Source organism: Pinus tabuliformis, chromosome Q, assembly GCF_031772625.1.
Source record: "Pinus tabuliformis cultivar Carrire ecotype Pingquan chromosome Q, CPIR1, whole genome shotgun sequence".
Classification (NCBI taxonomy): domain Eukaryota; kingdom Viridiplantae; phylum Streptophyta; class Pinopsida; order Pinales; family Pinaceae; genus Pinus; species Pinus tabuliformis.
In genome coordinates, this window is record NC_142296.1 from 741,114,653 (window position 1) to 741,134,651 (window position 19,999).

Consider the following 19,999-nt stretch of genomic DNA (forward strand, 5'->3'; position numbering starts at 1 on the left):
GGTATGAAATATACTTTTACCAGATTCAGAATACGTATACAACTCTTCAAATAAGCAACGGCATAATGCATACAGGAGAAACCTGTAGTCCCAATACGAAATAAGGATTAATATAATATATTAGCCTTATATCTAGATCCTCAGTATCATGGCATTCCTGGACGCTCTAGCTAACTTGGCATCAATTTTCTTCTCAGTAGCCATAGTATTTCGCATTGAATGGAATATACCTCTGGTCATTACAGATAAAAATCCATGATAAGCAAAAATGGTTTTTTATCATCTAGGGCATCTGATAAGCAGCATCTCACCGGTCCATTGGTTTCGATCTGTTTTTCTCTTCACCACAGGTCAACAAAGAATAAGATATAAGAATCCATTGAAGGGGTGGACTACTTAGCTGTAAGTACGCTTCTCTACCATGTATACACACATACGAATGTTTATTGAAATAGTTTACATTAACCCTATTCTAATATCAACCGTTCAGGTGAATAGCTTACTGTAAGGAGTGAAGTCCATTTGTGCTGTAGTAACATTCATTGGAACTAGAGCGATTTCTAAGCGGCTGTCTTCTCGCTCTAATTTATGGTTAGATTGAGGTAAAGAAAACCGCAGAGAGGTTGATCTCACAGAAGGGGGTGATCGTACAGGAATAATGTTGGTGTACATGCACTTAGACTAGCTGTGTTGGTGTACATGCACCTAGATTAGCTCAAGTTAACTTATTGCTTGCATGTGGCACATGTACACATTAACATAAGATAAAGCACACTTAGCTTTAGTTAGCTTTAGTTATTGCATGTACAACTAAGCTTAACTTAGTTGCTTTTATGTATTTATTCTAAAACTAATATTGTAGAATCAATTTTGAATTCTTTTCTCAATTCTTGCTCGCTTCCTTCCTTTTCTTGCAAGCTTGGAAGGATTGTTTGGAAAACAGGATGAAATGCAAGGTCACATTCTCGAAAATGAGTTAAACTCATTAGATCCGAGAAACTTTGAGAACATTCAAGATTTTTTCACAAGGTATAAAGCCTTGTTGGTTCAGCTGAAAGGATGTGGGATCGACAAATCCAAGCAAGAAAATCAGTTGATTCTTTCCATTTTATCAAAACTTGGTCCAAAGTATGCAGTATTCGTCTCTACATTCCACACAGTCAGATCTGCAACTGGTGCAGCTTGGAAACTGGATTCTTTTATTCAGTCTTTGATGCATGAGCAAGATAAGCTCATCAAAATGGGCACACTTAAAAATTCCAAAGCGCATGCACTTACTGTGCATGCAAAAGGAAAGGCAAATTCCAAAGACCATCAGAAAGAAAAAGGGAAGAAGGACCCTGATCCAAGAAAGGGAGGACATCCCAAACCCCCTGATGGATCATCTGGCTCAAAGGAAAGGAAAGGAACGAAAGGGCAATCAATGTGCAATTATTGCCACCGTGGTTTTCATCCTGAATTTGCATGCATTAAGAAGACTATAGATCTTATGGCGCAGACACTCCAGCAACACAATCTTGGAGACCACATTCCTGAGAATGCTAAGAAGAAGTCTGGAGAAAAAGCACCAGATCCAAGAGGTAACGGGCATGTTTTGGTTGCTCTTCATTCTGCACCACAAGAATGGATCATCGATTCAAGAGCTTCACATCATATGGCTTCTTCAAAGGAATCCTTTTCTTCTCTACATGCATACTCAGGTCCTCCCATTCTCATGGGGGATAATTATGCAAACGCAGCAACTGGACAAGGAAGAGTGCAATTCGAAGATGGAAGTTTTGAAAATGTCTTGCATATTCCAAGGCTTTCTGTGAATCTTCTCTCAGTGTATCAGATGACACACACAAGCAGCGGAAGGAAAGTGGAATTTACCCCAGATTCCGTGAGCATTTATGACATGCAAACCAATTTGAAGATTGCATCTGGCAAGGTAAATGATCAATCTTGTCTGTATACATTTTCTGATTTTGTTCCTCAATCAGATTCTATTTTGCTACTTACGCATGCAAATGAAGAAAATGAAAACTCTGAAGCTGATGGTAGCAGCGACGCCGAAGTCGAGGAAGACGAAGAAGACCTGAAGAAACTGCTGGCTCCTTTCAGCAAGGAACAACTGATAGACATCATCTCTGAGAACGCCAAGACGGACCCGCAACTTGTAGAAAATATTCGAAAACTTGCTGACAAGGATCTTATGCACAGAAAAATCTTCGTCCGTGGCCTTGGCTGGGACACTACATCGGAGGCTTTGAAGTCCGTTTTCTCCCAATACGGTGAGCTGGAAGAATGCACTGTCATCGTGGACAAAGGCACTGAGAAATCCAAAGGTTATGGATTCGTGACTTTTAAACATATGGAAGGTGCGGAGAAAGCCCTGAAGGAGCCCAGCAAGAAAATCGATAGCAGGATGACTGCTTGCCAGATGGCGTCCGCCGGCCCGGCACCAGCGCACCCTCCCACCGAGACCACTGGGCGTAAAATCTATGTGAGAAACATTCTGGTCGATATTCCGGCGGAGAAATTGCTGAACTTTTTTTCGAAATATGGCGAAGTCGAGGAAGGGCCCTTAGGGTTTGATAAACAGACTGGAAAGTCCAGGGGTTTTGCGCTTTTCATTCACAAGACTGTTGAGGGTGCTAAGAAGGCTTTGGAGGAGCTGAACAAAACTGTAGAAGGTCATGCCATGAACTGTAAGCGGGCAGCAGAAGGTAGCAAGCAAAGGAACATGCATACCCCTGTTACCGGCCCTCTGGACTCCAATGACCTTGCGCTGACCCACGGTGCGGGTTCAATTCTCGGATCGGCCGCGGCAGCACACGGTGTTCTTGGCAGCACATTGCCTTTTAATCAGGGTGGTGCTCCCGGGTTCAATCAGTTGTTTAATGCTACTTTGGCTGGTTAGAACCAGAACTTTCCTGGACTGAATCACTCGCTTTTCACGTCTGTTAATCCTGCTTTGGCATTGTCATTGAATCCATCTTCGCTGTCCCAAGCGTTGCATTTTCGCCATCTGTTCAGAGCTCGCTTGGATCGGTAGGGTCGTATGGAGTGCACCCGAGCTTGGGGGCTTATGGGTCTCAGCATGGGTTGCTCCTCAATATGCCAGCTATAATAGGAAAACAGAATGCAGTCGTCTTACCGGACCCGGTCCGGGCGCACGCCATCAAATCTCAGCTAGCTAACGAAATAGGTATTGCATATTTCTGCACGGGAGTCGGCTTTTCAAACTTACACCTCTTGATATTCAGATTTAGGGCCTCTCCTAAATCAATTTCAGCGAAAGTATTCACAGGAGGAGGTACATGGACACTGCTTGTCTCCACAGGAATGTCTTCATATGCATCGAAGTTTATACCCGTATTCACCTGGTCAAAGACGTCGTCAGCTTTCAAGTCTTTGGCGAAGGGGTCTACTTCGCGTTCACGAGAGCCACCAGAACGAGCGTTGGAGGTAATATTACCCCACCCGCGTCCTCCCGATGCACCCCATGAGGGTTTTTCGCCCCAGACCAGCTTCTCATCCCAGCCTAGAGACTTTTCAGATTTTTCACTCGGGGGGAAGGACACGACTGCTTAGCAGTTGCCTTTTCTCTACTTTTGCATTATATTTTGAGGGGGGGTTTTCTTCCCACTGGGTTTTCCCTCTTTCTTCCTTTTTTATGCATTGTATATGGGTACCTAAAATGGTCGTGTTGCCGAGACTCATTCATTTTGCATCACACTCACCTAAGTTATGCTTAAGGGGGGGTGTTGGTGTACATGCACTTAGACTAGCTGTGTTGGTGTACATGCACCTAGATTAGCTCCAGTTAACTTATTGCTTGCATGTGGCACATATACACATTAACATAAGATAAAGCACACTAAACTTTAGTTAGCTTTAGTTATTGCATGTACAACTAAGCTTAACTTAGTTGCTTTTATGTATTTATTCTAAAACTAATATTGTAGAATCAATTTTTCCTTTTTTTCTCAATTCTTGCTCGCTTCCTTCCTTCTCTTGCAAGCTTGTTTATTGTTTTGCAGATCTAGATCTGTGTATCTCAAAAATCTTACAAATAATGGAGATATTCTCGCAGTAGCAGATCTGGATCATGTAACTATCAAGATCATGGAAGAAAATTTGGTCCACGTACAATCTTCCATCCTCCACAACACTTCTTTTGTATTTTATGTCCATTTCTTTCAGTCTCTTTTCGACCAAAACCATATATGGGCACTGCAAGGAAAAGACAAGAACAATGATAAGCACAATTATAACATTAAACAACAGAACAGTAATAGTAATCTCTCAAAGATGATAGTGGAACTTTAAAGCTAAACCTGAAAAGAGATATGGTTATCTCTTGGATTGATCTCAGTTTTCTTAGGCAGATCTTCCAAAGACTTGCACTGCAAGAGATGTATGCCCATACCGTAATTGAATAACCTGGATGATTCACACTAACATGTTATATTATATCCAAAGAGACTTATTGATTATGTGGAGGCAAATTATATCTTACCAAGCTCCTACAAAATCGAATGAAGATGGCCTTCTCACAAGCTGGAATCCAAGAACATTAATGTAGAATTCCGTGGAAGCCGTGACAGATCTGCAAAGGAGTGAAACGTGATTGAGAGATAAGAGAGGTAAAGGTAGGGGACACGGCATCTGTTCTTCTTCCTTCGGCATCCTGTGACACAATTCCAGTGTTCGTGTGGCTGTTATTACAGAGTTCCAAACTGATTCGATTGGCACCAAATGGCTGAGAGTCCTCTTCTGAGAACGTTGCAGCAGTACATGGTTGTTGTGTCGTTCGATAGTGAAAGTATCACTGTCTGTTATTCAATATGTGGGCTTTAAGTACTAACGCGTAGGTTGGGTATTTAATGATAACTAGTTGTTTAGCTAAACCAATTTGGTGAATTACTTTGCTATTTAATTCTACCCATTTTTATTTTCGGTACTCTCGATGGATTGCTCCCTGTATCCAGACTTGTAGTAGGATTTTCATAAAATAATTGTGGCCACACACTACTATGATTTTGATTTGACTAAAAGTTCTAAAAGAAAATCTAAAATATTGACGAGCTGTCCTTATGTTGATAACTTGAGAACTTTTCGCAAGCCTATAAACATCAAATTCAAGAACTTCCACGCAAAAATTGCTTTTAATGATATGATATATTGTCAACCAAACTCCTCCAAAATCAAATATATAATAGGTTTCCAACCAAGCTCCTTCAAAATAAAATACACATTCTCTCCTCACAGAATAAAATCCAAAAACATTTTCATAGAACTTAGTAATTACCATGGAAAATCTGCAGATGAAAGAAACATGATTCAAACATAATAATCATGATGCTACTGCAGTTTGATAACACTAATTTGAATGTCACCAAGTTCCATAGATGGCAAAACTAATTTTAATGTCACCAACTTCCATAGATGGCTAAGAATATTTAAGTGTAATGCACACGCATCCATTTATAAAAGAAGTTCCACGATCAATAATAGTAGGACATGCCCTCGGGAAAGTTATATATAGCCCCCTTTCGAAAACTTAGCACCATTTAAAAAGAATAATTAAAAAAGATTTATAATAGCTATAGAGAATAATCACTATCTATATATATTTCATGAAAAAGTTAAGATTCATTATTTTTATTTGTCTAATTTTAATCAATGAAGTTTCTATTTTCCATTAGTGCCCAATTTCATACACATTGTACTAGCATTTTGCTGATTAAATGTTATTATAATTTAGAATAGGTTGTGTGTAATGCATCTTGATTTTGTTATTTTTCTTTGATTTCTATTTTGTTGATTGATTACATCTTATGCATTTAATTATTTCAAAAAAAGAAATAGCTTTAGAAGATGCTTATGACATATAGTTTTTGTTACCATTCATATTCAAAGGTGATGGTATCACCTTGTTGCTACAATACAAATAACTTCTTTTATCGAATCTAGCAAAATTATTAAAGTGATGTAGGTTATATCTTTTATGCACCAAAGATGATGGGATTATTATACACTCTTCATTCAAGCACATAGATCATGTCCTCTATAGTGATCATATATCTTTGAGTTAGTAACAAATGTTACCCATGTGTAAACAATGTTTACCCCATGAGAAATTGTTTCTCGTAAGATATAGATTTCCAACTAGTAGTCTTAGATGATCCTCAAATGGTAACCTCTCAAATGGCTCTCTTTTGCACTATAGTTAACTCATCCACTTAAATGAGTTTCTCACTAGATGAAGGTATGTGAATGACCATCATGTACATTACATATTTTTTCTTAAGAAATTCTTATATTTAATGTTTTATAGAACTTAAGGATCATTGTTTGAAATTAGATCATGGATCAAGATGCTTGGAAATTGAATATGTTTCTTTATTTCACCTTCGAGGTTATCAGTTTCCTCCTATTATTATGTACCTCTTGGGGTTTTCCTTACAATGTTTAGGATTTTCAAGAATAGAAAGCATGGATAAAAGTTGTGTATCCATATCCCTCCATGCTTAATACTTGCATTCTTTCCTTGGTCCATTGTCCGTTATTTTGTTTTGTTATTATGAGTCACTTGTGCTAGTTCCATATAGGACTCATCTTATGAAAAGAAGTGATACATTTTTTCCTTTAGGTTGATTGACCTTTAAAAGAAAGAAAGATAAAATTACATGAAAAAAAAATTATTTTGCAAAATAATGACAAGGAATGAATGTTAAAAACCAATTTAACTTCAGCTTTAACACCTCACATGAAGCCATCACACTAGTCCCATGTTTATGACACCATTAAAAGAAAAAGGAACTTATGAAAACATCCAGAATCCAATCAGCATGAATAGCCTCATCCTAAAAGGGGTCTTAAATGAAACTAATGAAAGATTAATAGCCAAGTGAGATAAAACAAAGGAAAAGAATAAGTACAAAGTGGAAAAGGAAGTGTCAAGGAAAAGGCAATACAAGTAGATCCAAGCGCTCCCTTCATAAAGGAACTCATGGATGAAGGTCATGCATGACCTAGTATATGATTGTGACACCTTTCATGAAGTGCAATGCATACAATATCACTTATCACTTACATCTATTGAATGAAGGGTAAAACTGGGAATTGTTCCTCGCTTAGGTTTGGAAGCATCCAATAGGGACATTCGCATACCATGCCATATCTAAATTTGGTAACTTGTATGATGTCTTAATATAGATAAATTTGAAGAAGCTATTTCATGTGATATGCTTGCACGTATTTGACATTAAATATGGTCAACATTTTATGCTTCTATGATTTTTGTGATCATGTTAGTTAAAATTTACTTGATTCATTTATCCCATGCTTGACGATAATCAAAGAATTGTCACAGTGCTTTGGAGGATGTTGGTGATGCTTCAGTCACGGCTCTTGGATCTTCATGACACAACCTTTCGAGTGCCTTCCACTACACCTTATCATTGTACATTGAATGAGGTACATTGACATGATGATTACTTTTCTTGCTCTGAGAGACACTTCTATAACTATAGCACCTTGAATGCTACCCATTGGAGCTAGGATGTTGTTGTTAAACAATGGCATATTATGCTTGATGATGACATGTCTTTACAAGATGACATTTGGGCATGAGGGAACACCTTTTAGATGATTAGAGGCGAGTTTTTGGTAATGACATGCCCCCTTGATGAGAAGATACACATTTAGATGATGAGATATGACTTTTGGTGTGTTATTAGACTTATTTGGAGATAATGTCATCCTTGGAGGAACTTTTACTCATATGTGTAGGTTAATTTAAGATAATTTTTTTTTTTTTATTGAGGAGGCTATTTCCTGGGCTAACTTAATGTCATATCAACTTATTATCATGTATTTTATGCTTTTAAGTCATTTCAACCTAATTTTAGTTAAATTTTTTATTTACCCCTAGTATAAAAATGGGAGCAATTAGGTCATTTGGATTATTGTCACACTTGGAGGTAATTCATCTCTTTTAATAGCCTTTTTTCTCTAGCTCACCATGGAACACTAATTAAGCCACTTCTCTTGAGGACTCCTATGATATGGATTAATCTGTTTATATCGTTGGTTATGGTGAACCTTCAATGAATGCATGGTTAAGTAAGTATTTGTTAGCATGGTATTTGTTTCATAATCTCTACTAAAGGAAGTAACATATAAGCTCTTTCCCTACACTCATCTTGAAAATTGAGAACCTTGACCTTAAATATGAGCATTCATTAGTTCCCCAAACGAAATGTTAGGTAAGAGTTTGTCACCCTTTGTCACATTAACAAATTTGAAGTTAAAAAAGCATATTATGTTAGATTATCAAACATATATACATATTAAATTTCAATTTCAAAAGATTTGTGAGACTACCAACTCCCTAATCTTTTAACTTAAAAAAAAAATCTAGGTAATCTAGATTACTTTTTAAAAATAAAATAAATCAATTTTAATTAATAAACAATTAATCACCATCAACATAATATTAATATATTTTTTATTGACTTAACGATTATATTATAAATTATAAATTATAAATTTTGATTATTTAAAATAGATATATTTCTATGAAAATATAAAATATTAAAATTATAATTTTTTTTTAATAATAATAATAATAACTCAATCACATTTATAATGCCTTAGATTATAATAAAGTTTAGATTTTCAAAGATAATAATACATTAAAGAAATGAATTTAATTTAACCAAAACGTAAAATACTGAACATTTTGTATTTCAGTGACAAACGCATTTCTTAACTTTGCCAGCTCCTTCCATAAAATAGTGAACGATTTCTTTATAGAAGTGTCCACAATCACTTAAAACTCAAAGTTATGGAATAAACGATTTAATGTTTATAGAAGTGTACACAATCACTTAAAAATCAAAGTTTTATGTTGCCTATCGAAAGAATCCTGACATGGAATGACCTTAACCTTCAAAGGTGAATTTAGTGTACTGGGTATATGTGTATTTTGTACGAGGGGCCGGAAAATACTGGATATTTGCCATTTAAATGTAGGTATGTTGTGGTTTTATCGAAAGAATCCTGACATGGAATGACCTTAACCTTCAAAGGTGAATTTAGTGTACTGGGTATATGCGTATTTTGTACGAGGGGCCGGAAAATACTGGATATTTGCCATTTAAATGTAGGTATGTTGTGGTTTTATGGAAAGATTATGGATATGTTGAAAATCAAAACATTACAACGCAATGGGTCACTAGTTACATACATGAAAATGTGGTATTTAGTATACGCAAAAAAAATTATTTCTTTTTTTATTATATAGATTATTTTGGGAAATAGAAATACAGCCATTTTCGAACAGAGAAGGGTTTGGTCCAAAACTAATGAGACGGATCTCGAAAGAAGATCAAAGGTACGATTTCAAAAATGTATGGAGTAATTATCTTGTGAGTGTTTGTGAGTGTTTATGATGGAGCATGCAATGGGAGGAAGTGTAGTTGTGGGGATTTTGTTGTCATAGATCCAAAAAAATACTTTCATTTTTGGTGAGAAGGTGGACAAAGTACAAAAACTAAGGCAGAGATTATTGCTTTATGGTATGTTATTATTGTGGCAAAATGGTTAAGGATGGAAAATATTCAGATGTTCTTAAATGCTAAAGGCATCATAGAATGAGTGGGGAACAATAGTTTCAATCTTCCAATCCTAAAAAAAAGTGTTGAATCCTATCAGGAATGTAAGTACCTTCCAATCTGTCAATTTTGATCACATATACAGAGAACAAAACTCATCCCTGATATGTTGTCTAAGAGAGGAGCCCCTAAGGAAACACGTAAGTTCTTCTTTTAAGCTAATGAATAGGGGATAATGGTCAGTGAAGGTAACACCAACATAGATACATCTAAAGCACTGATCCAATATGAGCTTAGAGGGATCAATTTTTTTACCTAAAACTTTTTTAGAGTGCAAAATAAAATGTGTTATTATTTTACTCTTAATTACTTTAAAACATATTCATTATTTTTAATTATAGCTCATATTATTTTTATATTTGGAACATATTTTTTATTTTTATTTTAAATGGGGTAGTGAGGTACAAACTTACACATCCCCTAGTACTAGGCTTTAGAATGAGCCTCTCAGCTCAATTAACTATTCATAATTGAAAATGTATCAATTTTTGGGAACCTATAAGAGCATTTTTACAGTTTTTATGGATATATATGTATGGCATTTATGGAATAGAGAACATAAATTAAGAAATAGATCCACAATGAAAATTGTTTATAAACCATCAGTATCAATAGTTAGATAGGCAATAAATAGAAAGCTGTTATATAAAAAATTAGTAGATAAAAAAGATTTAAAAGTCCAAAACAAAATACAGAAAACATGTACTATCTTTTTATATTTTAACATGAAAAAGTAGGGTTTTTTTCTTCTAAAAAAAAAATGAGGTCTTCAAAATCACGTTTTGTATTTTTTTTATAAAATTCAGTGATAAATGCATTTCTAAACTTTATATAAGTGTTACTCATCTATAAAATAACGAATGAAAGAATTAACGTTTATATAAGTGTCCACCATCCAAATCGTTGTTTGAAGTGATATATGTATTTCTGAACATGACGAGTTCCCATCGACAACATAATGAATGTACTTAGAATATAGCAGTAAAATGAATGTACCTAAGCATAACCTTATTTTCAAGAAGCTTCCTTGCAACTTCCTCGGAAAAGCTACATAACTCCACCATTTTGAAAAGTAATTTCTATTTTTGCATAATGGCAAACTTCAATCATAAAAAAATCTAAAGATACAAAGATTTTATTTTAAATGTTGAAAGCATCTCATTTTCATGAAGCTTCCTTGCAACTTCCCAAAAAAGGTACATAGCTTTATTTTGAAAGCCACATTCTTTGCTTCGTTGCAACTTCGTTATGAAAGGACAAAAGATAAAATATTTTTAAAATATCTGACATTTATTTCATACGTGCCCTCCGAAATGACCAAATCGCACAGTATATACTCTATCGGTCTTGTATCCCCCGAGCGATGACATGCAAATATTTCAAAGCCTGGATTCTGGTATCTGAATTGTTTATAAGCGTATCAAATAGGTTGACAGCGGAATTACTTTTATTCATGTTGCACGTGGAAAATAACGGACCTCTCAATAAATGTGTGTCAATAAATGTATGGCAGATTGTAGTATGTTTGTTTTTGGATTCTAGTAAATCAGTTATTTATTGCTGATTGGCAAGCCATGTGATGCAGGAACATCCGAACACTTTAGTGGAAAAAAATTAGAGAAAGAAGACAGGGGGACAATCACATGGACAGCGAGGTCAACCATGAACCGAATTTAGTTAGTAAACTAATTTCAGTTAAAAATTCAATTAAAATTGAATGCATGTGTAACAAGATATTAAGAATTCATTAGTGAATCAAGAAACAAGGAGGAAAAACCTTATGAGTGTGAGAGAGAGAAAAATGTAGTTGCTGGAGAATTCTTGATTAAGACTTAGATACTTTAAATTGTGATTTGAGTTTGTAAATAATGAAAATGCCTCATTGTGAATTTATGTCTATGTTTTTTCTTTTTTGTTAAGTTGAGGCCGAATGTTGTTGAAGATTTCTCTGTTTTTGGTGAACCTCCTTCATGGAAAGTTCCAGTTGCTAAGTCCGGAATAGGAAAGAGATTGCAAAGTGAAATTGATGTGCTGAGAGTGGAATCCCCATCCCTGATCTCTTCTAGGTCTACAGGGGCACGGCAGTTGCAGCGAAGAAAGCAGCCAGTGGTTTTCTAGAAAGTTGGTAAAGGAGAAGTCAATGGAAAAAAAATTCAGGTGTACTAGCCCCTAGATAAAGAATGGTACTCTAGGAAGGTAAGGTTGTTTGATGCGTGAATAAATCAGCACCTCGTTGTCTATGATGGTTGCCATGAGGAGCGGCTTGATCTTAAGAAGGAGAGGATTAAGATATCGGATGAAGCCAAAAACATGTCTGGGTAAAGTTCAGAGGTTAGAGTTGCCCTTCTTGAAAGTGATAAAGATATCGACAAGAAGGAAAGCAAGAATCCGCCGAATCAACAATAGCGTCTACGGAATCAACAACAGCAAAGAACCTCGAAAAGGAAGTACGTGTGTGGATGAGGAATGACAAAAACGTCATCATGCATTGTCACCTGGTTTGTTCTGGTAAGGGCCTTCAGTATTCCATATAAGGTTTTGTGCGATCGTGAGAAGCGTTGTGGATAGGCTTTGTGGCCCCATAATCCACAGTTCTCAAGAACGATTTATTGGGGAAATGGGATTTTGGTTCACCCCAAAATCCCGTCCACATCAAGTGGTATCAGAGTAGGAAAAAATTTCCTGCGGAAATGAGTTTTTGCATGCGAAGAAAGAAGAGGTACAGTTTTGTTGAAGATTTGTAAGCTTGTAATTCTTTTTATTTTATTTTGTGAAAGTGAGAAGATTGCAGCAAACGTGGAGCAAGAGTGCTCAATTGGTTCGAGAGGAGGGAACCAGAGAGATGCTGAAAGGAAAGAAGCTTGGTAAGGTATCTGGTAGCACGGAGGACTTGCAACTTGCTATTGCAGAGGTTTGGTTGCAGCTCACATGAAGGTAGTTCCACTGACGAAGTGAAACAGTGGGTAGAATTGCTAAGGAAACGCATATGACAAGGAGGTCATAAATTTTGTACCTCGGGAATTTGGTGCAGGAGCATCTGAACACTTTAGTAGAAAAAAATTAGAGGAAGAAGACAAGTGGACAACCACATGGACAACCAGGCCAACCATGAACCGAATTCACTTAGTAAACTAATTTCAGTTAAAAATTTAGTTAAAACTGAATGCATGTGTAACAAGATATTAAGAATTCATTAGTGAATCAAGAAACAGGGAGAAAAAACCCTATGCGTGTGAGAGAGGGAAAAATGTAGTTGCTAGAGAATTCTTGATTAAGGTTGAGATGCCTTAAATTGTAATCTGAGTTTGTAAATAATGAAAACGCCTCATTTGTGAATTTATGTCTGTGTTTTTTCTTTTTTGTTAAGTCAAGGCCGAATGTTGTTGAAGATTTCTTTGTTTCTGGTGAACCTCCTTCAAGGAAAGTTCCGGTTGTTAAGTCCGGAACAGGAAAGAGATTGCAGAGTGAAATTGATGTGCTAAGAGTGGAATCCCATCCCTGATCTCTTCTGGGTCTGCAGGAGCACGACAGTTGCGACCAAGAAAGTAGCCGACGGTTTTCCGGAAAGTTGGTAAAGGAGAAGTCAATGGAAAAATTCAAGTGTACTGGACCCTAGATAAAGAATGGTACTCTGGGAAGGTAAAGTCATTTGATGCGCGAACAAATCCGCACCTCATTGTTTATAATGGTTTCCAGCAGGAGCGACTTGATCTTAAGAAGGAGAGGATTAAGATTCTGGATGAAGCTGGCAACGTGTCTGGGGAAAGTTTAGAGGTTAGAGTTTCCCTTCCTGAAAGTGATAAAGATATCGACACGATGGAAAGCAAGAATCCACACAATCAACAACATCAAAGAACCCCGAAAAGGAAGTGCGTGTGTGGATGAGGAACGACGAGAACGTCATCATGCATTGTCACCTAGTTTGTTTTGGCGAGGGCCTTCAGTATTCCAAATAAGGCTTTGTGGGATCGTGAGAAGCATTGCGGATAGGCTTTGTGGGCCCATAACCCACAGCCCTCAAGAACAATTTATTGGGGAAACGAGATTTTGTTTCACCCCGAAATCCCGTCCCATCACCATGACACCAACCTTGGTTACCAACATTGGCTAGGATGTGTAACCTCACTTGATACCTAACTAATAGACGGTCTAGGGATCTGTGCAAGACGAGGAAGCTTCAATGAAAGAGGTTTGAATGGGGGCTTTTGGACTATAAATCCAAACACACAACTTCCACTCCTATTATTTGTTGCCGAGAGACAGAAGATTACTTAATACCTAACTAATAGACAGATCTGTACATGAGGAGGAAGCTACAATGAAATAGACACACAACTTTAACTCCTAAAAAATATGGGACGGTTGTACTCCTTTGGTAAGTGAAGGGTTGTGGTACGTGAAGGGTTAGGGCTATGGAAAGAAGTTCGGATGGGGAATTTGAGATGGGCGTTGAAACAAAGAGACACATCCCATGTGAAACTCTTAATGGGGATGGGATAAAATTTCGTGGAAAGAGACTTGGATAGGGAATTTGAGGCGGAAATTGAAACAAAGCAACAGCTTTAGTGTCCGGTTCCCTGTTGCGCCTTGTTCCCTAGGATTGTTCAACGAGGTTATTTCTTTTTAGCTTGCAAAAATTAGATTTAAATTTAAATAATTACTTCTCAATCACTATTTATTTATCATATTGGTTTTGAGGAAAATTATAAGGAATTTAAGAGAAAAGTAATAATGATAATGATAAAGATAATATTAATTTTATGTTTATCTTTATAAATGTACATTTAAATTATTAAAGTCATTTATCCTCGTTATTATCAAACATGTATTAAAAAAATTGTAGTGATGAGCTTGTATAACATGTGTATATTTGATGTTTAATGGATCTATAATGGTTAATTATGACACTATTAAAAATATGATCATTGATTTGTATATTTGATGTTTAACGGATCCATTATGGTTAATTATGACAATATTAAGAATATGATCATTGATTTGAATGAGAGAGATTATTGATTCTTCTTCACTTCATATTTTTTCCAAAGAAATAGTTTTTTTAAACTCTTCATTTCATTGAGGCTCCAATGAGAGAAGGATTTGTTAAATTAATTAATAATTACAAGTATGCGGAAATTTTTGGTCTTTCTAAAGAAAGAAACTAAGAAAAGTGTAACATGAAGTGAGCTTAAATCTTTCATAATTATTTGTATTTCTTTTAAAGTTGAACATGACTAGAATAACTACTCTCAAATAAATGTTCAATGGAATAATGCTTGGATGAAAAATCTCAAGTGGACTTATAAATGAAGAGACAAGTTCCATGTCCAACTTTTACATAATGTTGTGAAGTTTAATGGAAATAGGTTTTAATGGGATGTTTGAATTGTAGAGACAATATATATAACTCAGGAAATCATAGGATGTGAACTAGGGATCAAATTTGAAGTTTTTATGGCTCTTCCAAAATTATTTAACTTTTCATACAAAGATATTAAATAATTTCATTTGCAAAATAAATCTAAAATAAATTACTTATCAATTAAATCATTAGTATTGCATCCAATAAAAGCTCAATATATAAGTTTTAAAAATATAGATGTGAAACCATAAAAGATATGATGAGTGGTGGTGATAATATTAACTCCATTGAGAAGTCCTTATACTTACTTTTCATAAATGCATATTGGTAGCCCATACCAATGTATATTTATCAAAACAAACTACATATTATATGCTTAAGCTCTTACTAATGTTTGTTTCTTAAACATGTTTAATAAGTAGAGGAAAGCCTTGATTTTGAAATAAATTTTATAGGTTATTTGACTTTAACTTATGAAAAACTAAAAATATTATTAAGCTATTATTAGTTTTACTACTTTTAATTTGTTTGAGATTTTTTCTTTGTAAATAAAATCGTAAACAATTATAAATAGGAAAATAATAAGATTACTGAACCATCTGCACATGAAGCAAAAACTTTCTCTATTATATATATTTTATTACGTATCAATAAAAATTCAATTGCAAAATTATCTCAATGGCATTGGAGAAAATTAACTAAATAATTCAATGTTTATTTATACTCCTACAATCCCCATCTCTTATGTTTGTTGCAATTCCTGGCATCCCTATTAGATAGATACACCTCTTCTTTTCTATTCAATGGTCTCTATATCTTTCTTGAGTGTTGACAAATTCCTCCAATCTAGTACTGCTTTCTAAGCCCATGACCTAGGTACCCTCGTGCTTAAACAATTCAAACTCTTGGACCTTCGTCCTCTTCGTGTGTCCCTATATTGGAGAGTTTTCTTCCATGCTTTGGGAACCTAATTCTCTGCACTTCTTCTGAGATTTGTAGCTCTATGCAATGCACTCTTTTGATAAATTGAATGCTTACTATGCAGTGCATTCTTATTGATCAGGCCTCACACGCCCGCTTCACATCCACAAGCCACCAACCCTTCCTTTCCATTGCGAGGCACAAGACTACCCTGCCTCAAGCCCACACCCCCATTTCCACCTCGAACTCGTGAAGATGCCCTGACCACACCACCTACAACATGCCCTCCCCACTTGAAACTTGCAGCAATCCAAGCCCCCTACACTACCTCCAATGATTTTTTCGATCCACCCTGACTGGTCGAGATGCTCTTCTTCAAGGGTTGAGAGCGGGAGTTGTGCAGGAAATGACGCATGATGAAACCAAAAGAGGGCACCCCTAGGACAAGACCCACTTCACACTTCACACCCTTCCACGAAACCAAAATCTAAGGAAGGCCTGTCATGAACCTCGAGTCAACTAGTTGGGACCACCCGAGTGAAGCTGACCACCACCACACACAAGCCTGAAAGGAGGATACCTCGGTCACAATTGAGTCCCACATCGGCCAAACCAACACCTCTACCTCTGCTATGATAGGGGAAACACTAAAAAATAGAGTCGCGAGCTAATTGAGTACACCCTAGGACCCAGAACCCTGACATCCTAAGCAAATCTAAATTAAATCCATAGATAGCTGACAAACCACCCGGAGGCCTCCAAGAACTAATGATAATCACCCAATGGAGAAAATAACCAATGAAACATCTTACCTCACTTGAAATCGACCAAGCCAAAACCTCGCTACCATCTTCACCAACCGAATTCCAACTCGAAACCCAGGAGAAGACACCCCAACAAGAAATTGGCGGAGAGGGCAAGGATAAGACCAGAGAGAGGAGAATAATCAGAAGACTCAACGCGAGCGAAGGACCAGGCACCATCCCCACCACCAAAGACACTCAGACAACAATCTATTGAGCATCACTAGAATGGAACCCAAGCCCAACCACCCTACCCTAAAAAAATCCTACAAGTCGTAGATAAGGACGACAAAATAGGCATCGACAAATGACCTTGCAGCTTTTGAAAACCTACAACAGTGGAGGAAGTGACGACGTCAAAATCGCCACCATTCCAAGAATATCTGAGGGTCGAAGAACTTAACCAAAATGCAATAGATTAGACCAATGTTGAGTAGCCTCCACTCAACAAGTCGAATATAAACTATACCAACCCTAGCATGCGCTATTATAAACCTTACCTTATTAACACGACTTCTAGTGGAGGGAAAATAAAGTTTCACATGCCGCAAAAAGCTTTTCGCCTTATGACTTGTGTAATGAGAGGTCAAATACGTTGTCCTCCTCCCCATCTGTCTTATATAACATTTCATTGCCTATGTATTAAGTGTATTTCAGAGTTCGACACCCAATTAGGGAATGTGATATTAAACTTTGATATTTACTATTTTCTTAAAAAATATATAATATTATTAAAAATATATAATAAAAAATTCTTATAAATAAAATAAGATGTTCTTCTTATTACTATGCAGGAATAACCACATTATAAATAACTTTTTAATTAAAAAAAAAACAAGTAATATGAAAATCGTACTTTTTAATTACCAAAACACTTCTGCTCTCCACTTAAAACTCTATTTATGAAATATAACTAAATACATTATCATTATGGAAAAAACATTCACTTATAATAACATTTTTTGGACAATAATTTTATAAACATACCTTTTATAATTATTTAAAATAAATTGAATGTATTTATGAAAGATATCTAAATGCATTATAATTAAAATAAACATTCACTTACCATAACATTTTTTGGACAATATTTTTATAAACATACTTTTACAATCATTTAAAATAAATTGAATGTAATTGAAGTATGTGAAAGAGGTATTGTTCTCTTCCCAAAATTCAATTCCAAAACGTGACGTATTATACTCCAAAGTAATGTTATTCTCCTCCATGAGATTAAATTTCCAATGGCTATAATCCACATTATTGGAATGTGAAAGATGAGATTCTTCTATATATTCTTTGGAGAATACATAATTTTTCACATAAGCATTTAAGCAAAATGCAACGTACAGAATGGTGATCAATTCTGTTTTTGAAAGAACAGTATGAGGGACAATTAGAAGGCTTTGTATTTTTCAGAAGTGCATGGAGAACTGGTAAACAGGGCTGTAGAATTTAAAAATGGCCTATAAGATATTAAAAGTTTTTGAAAAGGGTTGGGAAAGATCTTTGTGGAAAAAGGAACTTTGAAATTGAACTTCCTCCTTTATTAAATATATTGAAAAGAAATGTCTTTTTCCTCTGGAAAAAAATTTACAGAGTAGTAAATTGTATGAAATATACTTTTACAAGATTCACACTACGTATACAACTCTTCAAATAAGCAACGGCATAATGCATACAGGAGAAACCTCTAATCCCAATACATTAGCCTTATATCTAGATGCTCAGTATCATGGCATTCCTGGACGCTCTAGCTAACTTGTCGTCAATTTTCCTGAATGGTACGGGCGTATGATTACAAAATATTTTCTCAGTAGCCATAGTATTTCGCATTGAAGGGAATATACCTCTGGTCATTACAGATAAAAATCCATGATGTCAAGAAAAAATGGTTTTTTATCATCAAGGGCATCTGATGAGTAGCATCTCACCGGTCCAGTGGCTTCGATCTGTTTTTCTGTTCACCACAAGTCAACAAAGAAAAGGTATAAGAATCCATTGAAGGGGTGGACTTCTTAGTTGTAAGTACGCTTCTCTATGATGTATACACGCATACGAAAGTTTATTGAAATATTTTACATTAACCATATTCTAATATTAACCGTTCAGGTGAATAGCTTACCGTAAGGAGTGAAGTCCATTTGTGCTCTAGTAACATTCATTGGAACTAGAGCGATTTCTGAGCGGTTCTCTTCTCGCTCTAATTTAGGGTTAGATTGAGGTAAAGAAAAACGCAGAGAGTTTGATCTCACAGAAGAGGGTGATCGTACAGGAATAATGGGAAGATTCTCGCAGTTGCAGATCTCGATCATGTAACCATCAGGATCATGGAAGAAAATTTGGTCCACGTACAATCCTCCATCCTCCACAACACTTTTTTTGTATTTTATGTCCATTTCTTGTAGTCTCTTTTCCACCAAAAACATATCTGGACACTGCAAGGAAAAGACAAGAACAATGATAAGCACAATTATAACATTAAACCACAGAACAGTAATAGTAATCTCTCAAAGATGATGGTGGGACTTTAAAGCTAAACCTGAAAAGAGATATGGTTATCTCTTGGATTGATCTCAGTTTTCTTAGGCAGATCTTCCAAAGACTTGCACTGCAAGAGATGTATGCCCACACCGTAATTGAATAACCTGGATGATTCACACTAACATGTTATATCCTCACAGGGAATATCTATAACCGTATATTATATCCAAGGAGACTTACTGATTATGTTGAGGTAAATTATATCTTACCAAGCTCCTACAAAATCGAATGAAGATGGCCTTCTCACAAGCTGGAATCCAAGAACATTAATGTAGAATTCCGTGGAAGCCGTGACAGATCTGCAAAGGAGTGAAACGTGATTGAGAGATAACAGAGGTCAAGGTAGGCGACACGGCATCTGTTCCTCTTCCTTCGGCATCCTGTGACACAATTCCAGTGTTCGTGTCGGTGTTATTGCAGAGTTCCAAACTGATTCGATTGGCTCAGTCCTCTTCTGAGAACTTCGCGTAGGGATCTATTTATAAAAATAAGTTTCTGGTAAGTAATCCGATATTACAGCAGTACATGGTTCTTGTGTCGTTCGGTAGTGAAAGTATCACTGTCTGTTATTCAATATCTGGGTTTTAAGTACTAACGCGTAGGTTGGATATTTAATGATAACTAGTTGTTTACCTAAACCAATTTGGTGAATTACTATGCTATTTAATTCTACCCATTTTTTATTTGCGGTACTCTCGATG

The 19,999-nt window shown here is 36.0% G+C and overlaps 2 protein-coding genes and 1 pseudogene across 2 annotated transcripts; 1 reads left to right on the top strand and 2 right to left on the bottom strand.

The window, feature by feature from the left end:
* Positions 1-239: 239 nt before the first annotated feature.
* On the bottom strand, positions 240-12,251 carry LOC149221665 (uncharacterized). The gene is made up of 6 exons (XM_089387443.1): positions 12,164-12,251; positions 10,637-10,715; positions 4,323-4,428; positions 4,063-4,218; positions 504-660; positions 240-337 (listed from the first exon to the last, which is right to left on the bottom strand). The coding sequence occupies exons 1-6, from the start codon at positions 12,249-12,251 to the stop codon at positions 240-242; spliced, it is 684 nt and encodes a 227-aa protein (XP_089243569.1).
* LOC149221666 (uncharacterized) lies at positions 1,728-3,576 on the top strand (annotated as a pseudogene).
* Positions 12,252-18,300: 6,049 nt separating the features above from the next.
* LOC149221667 (glyoxylase I 4-like) lies at positions 18,301-19,757 on the bottom strand. The gene is made up of 4 exons (XM_089383010.1): positions 19,508-19,757; positions 19,297-19,402; positions 18,880-19,192; positions 18,301-18,714 (listed from the first exon to the last, which is right to left on the bottom strand). Exons 3-4 carry the CDS (start codon positions 19,181-19,183, stop codon positions 18,614-18,616), a joined length of 405 nt encoding a protein of 134 aa, XP_089239136.1. The 5' UTR covers positions 19,184-19,192; positions 19,297-19,402; positions 19,508-19,757; the 3' UTR covers positions 18,301-18,613.
* Between the last annotated feature and the right edge of the window lie 242 nt (positions 19,758-19,999).

Excerpts from the sequence above, each read along its gene's own strand:
- LOC149221665 (XM_089387443.1), bottom strand. The coding sequence starts at position 12,251 with ATGGGGCCACAAAGCCTATCCACAACGCTTCTCACGATCGCACAAAAC. Across the intron at positions 10,716-12,163 it reads CCCTTACCAGAACAAACCAG|CTTTTCCGAGGAAGTTGCAA; the intron begins GTGACAATGCAT and ends GGAGTTATGTAG. Across the intron at positions 4,219-4,322 it reads ATAACCATATCTCTTTTCAG|TGCCCATATATGGTTTTGGT; the intron begins GTTTAGCTTTAA and ends TTTTCCTTGCAG.
- LOC149221667 (XM_089383010.1), bottom strand. The coding sequence starts at position 19,183 with ATGTTTTTGGTGGAAAAGAGACTACAAGAAATGGACATAAAATACAAA. Across the intron at positions 18,715-18,879 it reads AATGGACTTCACTCCTTACG|AAAAACAGATCGAAGCCACT; the intron begins GTAAGCTATTCA and ends TGTGGTGAACAG.